The sequence below is a fragment of the Carassius gibelio genome, chromosome A15, assembly GCF_023724105.1.
Source record: "Carassius gibelio isolate Cgi1373 ecotype wild population from Czech Republic chromosome A15, carGib1.2-hapl.c, whole genome shotgun sequence".
NCBI lineage: Eukaryota > Metazoa > Chordata > Actinopteri > Cypriniformes > Cyprinidae > Carassius > Carassius gibelio.
Genome location: NC_068385.1, coordinates 18,070,254 through 18,075,702, shown reverse-complemented (window position 1 = coordinate 18,075,702; position 5,449 = coordinate 18,070,254). Strand labels below are relative to the sequence as shown.

The following is a 5,449-nucleotide window of genomic DNA, read 5'->3' as shown; positions in this document are numbered from 1 at the left end:
GTAGGCGCGCGGTATGCGCGCTCATAATGGAAGCAACGCGCTCACGACGCGCACCGCATCGAGTTAAAAACATCTAAACTTTTCAGAATACTGCAAGCGCACTGCAGGTCATGTGACAATAACTAACCAATCAGCTTCATCCTTTCTCGTATCAACGTTGAAAGCTCAGCTAACATGAAGGAACAGCTGTTCATAGCTGTATATGGATTGCCATTTTGAAATGAATTTAGTAGCAGAGCTACTGCGAGCGATTTTTAGTGCTGCAAATCCATTTATCCTTTTCTACGTCTTCATTGAGAGAGAGCGTGTCATGGATGCTTAGCAACGACAGACGCCCCAGGAGCACTTCTGCCGAGCGCTTTGGAAAGAAGGAGAAAGCGGCGCGACTAGCGTTTTCCACGCGTTTTTAGTCGCGAACTATTGAAGACAAAAGCGATGACCCTCGGTACCTCTCAGGCTGACATGTTGATGTGATGTGATATCTGATTTAAGTGGGCGTGGTGTGTGTAAGGTAGAGAGGGCATGACTGATGATAGTGTCCTGATCCAGTCACGACGCTATTCTCAGCCTGCGCTCCAGCTGTGTAATCAACTTTATTTTAAAAAAATAATTTATATATTTTATATTCAAACTGAAAACATGATTTGATTAACACTCAAGTCGTTCAAGTCATCGTGTCTCAAGTCAAGTCAAGTCCCGAGTCTTTAACTTCCAAGTCCGAGTCAAGTCTCAAGTCCTAAAAATAGCGACTCGAGTCGACTCGAGTCCAAGTCACCAAGTCACAAGTCCCCATGTCTGCTTAATTGCAATGTATATCTTCTTTCAGGGAACTCAACTGAATTAAGTTCAGAGTACTCATAACTGTTAGTTTTTTCAACTTAAATGGTTTAAGGCAATCGGTTTCCTCAAACGGTTTGAGTTAACATAACTTAAGGATATCTGTTTACTCAAACCGTTTGAGTTAAGTTTACTTGTCGGGTATTACAGTCAAGGCAATCGGTTTACTCAAACGATTTGAGTTAAGTTAACTTGTCGGGTTTTACAGTGTATATATATATATATATATATATATATATATATATATATATATATATATATATATATATATATATATATATATATATATATTTGAGGGATCCCCCCCAGCCCCCCTTCGAGCACTGTATTACATGCATGCACAGCTTAAATCACCTTTTTGGTAATTCCATGACTTAACTGGCCACGACACTGCATGCACATAGTTTATTTTGTGTTTTGATATGAAATATAAATAATATATATATATATATATATATATATATATATATATATATATATATATATATATAGTATATTTTTATATATATACATCAAAAATTCAGTCCTAGCTCACATTCAACATATTTCTGTAGTAGGGCCCTATGAAATTGGTTAAATTTACCAAGTTGTTTTTTTATTTTTCTGGACTTTTGTTTGAGTTGTTAAATTGTATTTATCAAAAAGCATGAATAATTGAAATCATGAAACTTACACAATTTATTTAAAGTTTAACAAAAGTAACCAAACTTTTATTTTAACTTTTAATGCTTAGAGCAGTTCTAGAGATTGTGTTCTTACAGATGCAGCAGAGACTAAAAGCACCATGAGCATCATGTAATGAAAGACGTCTGTGCCATTCGTTCACACAGTGGCCACAGTTACAGTTATTTGTACTGGAGATCCTTTACATGCACACGAGTCGTAAAGATGTAATGCGTGACTGTCTTACCACATCAGGAACATGGTGAGGGTTCATCTTATTGAGGAACTCATCACTGATATTGGCAATGGCAAAATCAAAGCTGGGGTAAAAACAAGAGCATGTTACACTCTATGACCTGTTTTCATGCATTAAAATCTTTTCATGCTAATAAAAACTGAAATTAAACACACTCACAGTAAACCAGACATCACACTGACCTTCCACCAGTCAGGGTTTGCTAGAGTTATCACTGTTTAGAATGAAGCTCACGAGGCTGCATTCATTTGATTAAAAATACAATTATATGATGAAATATTATTACAATTCAAAATAACTACGTTCTATGTGTATCTGTGTTAAAGTGTAATGTATTTCTGTGATGCACAGCTGTATTTTCAGCATCATTCCTCCAGTCTTCAGTGTCACATGATCTCCAGAAATCATGAAAATACGCTGATTTATTTTAAATATTGGATACCATTTTGCTGCTTCACATATGAGATGAATACACATGGTAGATTTATGGTTTGAATAAATGCTGTTCTTTTCAACTTTTTATTCATCAAAGAATCTTGAAAAAAAAAATAATAATAATAATTAGAAACCAGAAAACTAATGAAACAAAAGTAGAAAGCATATTAAACTGACTTTAACAGAACTGCGCCAGTCCAGCAGAGAACTGACTAAGGTTCTCTCATTGGTTTATAAAACACTGCACACAATCTGACAGCTCTGAACACCTCAGACTGTCTGCTAGAAGTGTCCCGAATCGTAGTTCAGGATCCTCTAGAGCTAATCTTAGTGTGGAGTTGTGTGTGAGTTTTATGCTATCTTCTGGTTCCTTTATTGTTGCTTTATTCATTTCATTTTGATATTGAGGACAGTATTGAGGCCAGCGCTCTCAATGCTTCAAAATCAGCTGCTCCAAGTAGTAAAACGTCTTTTTGTGGACAGTCTGAAAAAAGAAAACTTCAACAAGGGAACCAAAAACAGTTACAAGGATATCACTGATGGCTACAGAGAAAACTCACTTTACTTTTGGTTTCCCTAATTGTGCAACTGCAATGTGACAACTGCATGTTTGTGTTTTTCGAGATGCTCCTGGATTCGCACTCTTTTGGACTAATGAATTTACATGACTTCATAATTTACCATCTAATTTCTATTCATTTCTATTCATTCATAAAAATCCTTATAAGTGCATAATGCAAACAGTGAAGTTAAACTTTAAAAACTGCAGGCAACTGTGTGAACGAATGGGGAGATAGAAAGGTGAAATCTTTTAAGTACTTCACAGTAGAAAAAGTAAATTATATGCAGAATTAAAGCAATAAAAAACAAACTACACTGAAAACAAAATTGATGTAGGAAATATTTAGATTCAGAAATTGCTAGTGATTTAGTAATTACAAAGAAATGGCATGCAACACTTTAAATTAAACATGGAATTTTGAAGAAGTGCAACTGAAGAAGTAATCTTTCTGTACAACCTTTTTTATGTTGTATATAAATAATAAACAAGTATAAATTAAAATATAAATATCCCCAATCATGGATTGAGTCCAGTTGAATTTTCCATTGACTTGTAGCTAGATATTGTGTGGTGGTGACTGGGTCACACAGTCCCTAAATCACAGACACATAATCTACAAAAACATCAGCATTCCCCGGATAATCAGCGTTTAACTGGAATGATGGGAAGGATCTTACCCTTGCTCTCATCCAGGCTGAAGCTCATCAGGTGTGAAGGGTGAAAACCTTCCTCAAAGAGAGACTTGAGGGGAGCAGATGGCAAATGTGACAGGTGTGAAATGCTCTTATTCACTAAATGAAGCGTTTGGTCTGTGGATTCAGCGATTCATTCAGATTGTACGGACACAAACATCCGAAACTCATTTCATTGAGATCTAACATAACTCTGTATAATGACATGGGTATGACACAGGTATTACAAGGAGAGGGTGACTTATGAGGACATAACCCATGTCCCCATTTTTCAAAACACTTATAAATCATTATTTTTTTGAGAAAGTAAAAATGCACAAAGTTTCCTGTGAGGGGTAGGGTTGGTGTATAAAAACCATTACGCCTATGGGATGAACACACTTTACACAAAAACAAACATGAGTTTCTCTGCTGTAGGTGGTTTCATCAGTTTTAACGGCTCGTGGTGAGTCAGGGTGTTCTGGCCATGTCCCGGTCACTCTGTGACTACCCCCTGAAGAACCTGAACGTGCTGATCCCTGACCCCGACGTGCTGACCTTTGACCTGGACAGGCTACAGCCTCAGTTCATGATCCTGGCGTCAAATGGACTCTGGGATGCCTTCAGCAATGAGGAAGCCGTGCATTTCATTAAAGCGTGTCTGGTTGAACCGCACTTTGGTGCGAAGAGCATCGTGCTTCAGGTGTTTTTGCAGCTGTCCAGACAACATCACTGTGATGGTGGTCAAGTTCAGGAAGAGAGGCTCCAGGCCCCAGCCAGCGAAGGAGAATCAGATCCCATGTGTGATATCATAACATATAATTTAATGAACAAGTGACTGGATGAATGATTAACATTACACCTGAGCCTAACGTTAGATAAAAACATATTTTTGGAGAAGCTACTGTTTGTATTTATGTTAAATGCAATTATTCCTCATTAAAGGAATTGTTCCCTTATGAAACACACAAACACAATCTTGAAGAATCAATAGACTAGTCTTGTTTGGTTTAATTAACCTGGTCATTATATATGTGCTGTTTTCAACAATTAGAAGTTGGAACCCATCTAACACATATGGTATGTTAAATAAAGTTTAGAAACTGAAATCAGTTCGTAAAAACACATCGTAGAAAAAACATCGGTGACACTTTATAATAACTGCACACTATTAATCATTAATTAAGCATTAGTAAACAGATCATTCATAATATATAAAGCATTAATAGACAGTAATAAGCAGTTTATAAATACAGATATAAATGCTGTATTATTGATTTAAAAGCATATCTATAATGTGTTTAATTGTATTTTCATACTTCATTCATGATCAATTTATAATTTCTCAATGAAGTATAGCATTATTTAAAAACCAGTTATTTAGGAGTTGCCAGTGATTCATAAGATCACAAGAAATGTAGTAAATTCAGGTAGTTATAAAGCATTTAGTAGTGGTCAGTTAACTATTTATGTGAGCTCATCTAAAGTGAGGACTAGTTATGCCTTGTAAAGCATTTATAAAGGATATTTAAAGGCTCAGTTATCCTCTAAACAAAAAACAGAAACAAACACAACACAGTGATACAGAACATAGAAATATTAACAGCCTTTAAATCTCATTTGTAAAAGCTTTACAAGGCATAAATAGTCCTCACTTTAGATGAGCTCACAACAATAGTTAACTAACAATACCGGAATTAACCCTGAATTACATTAGAAATACATGTTAACAAACCATTTATTAACACTATAAGTAACTATTACTATATGTCTGAATAAAAAGATGTATGAATGCACATTTAAATAGTTTATTAATCATTTACGTACACTTTCTAAGTGATCTTATGAACCACTGACAACTCCTTAATAACTGGTGTGTAAACAATGCTATACTTAATTTAGAAATGATAAATTGATCATTAATAAAGTATGAAAAAACAATTATTAAATACATTATAGATATGTTCTTAAATCAGGTATAAAGCATTTATATATTTATTTATTAACTGCTTATAAATGTCTATT

The 5,449-nt window shown here is 35.1% G+C and overlaps 1 protein-coding gene across 1 annotated transcript; it reads left to right on the top strand.

The window, feature by feature from the left end:
* Window positions 1–3,843: 3,843 nt before the first annotated feature.
* Window positions 3,844–4,239, top strand: ppm1lb (protein phosphatase, Mg2+/Mn2+ dependent, 1Lb). Its single transcript, XM_052616183.1, is given in 3 exon segments — window positions 3,844–3,889; window positions 3,892–4,138; window positions 4,140–4,239. Coding segments are annotated over 3 exon segments (393 nt in total).
* The last annotated feature ends 1,210 nt before the right edge of the window (window positions 4,240–5,449 follow it).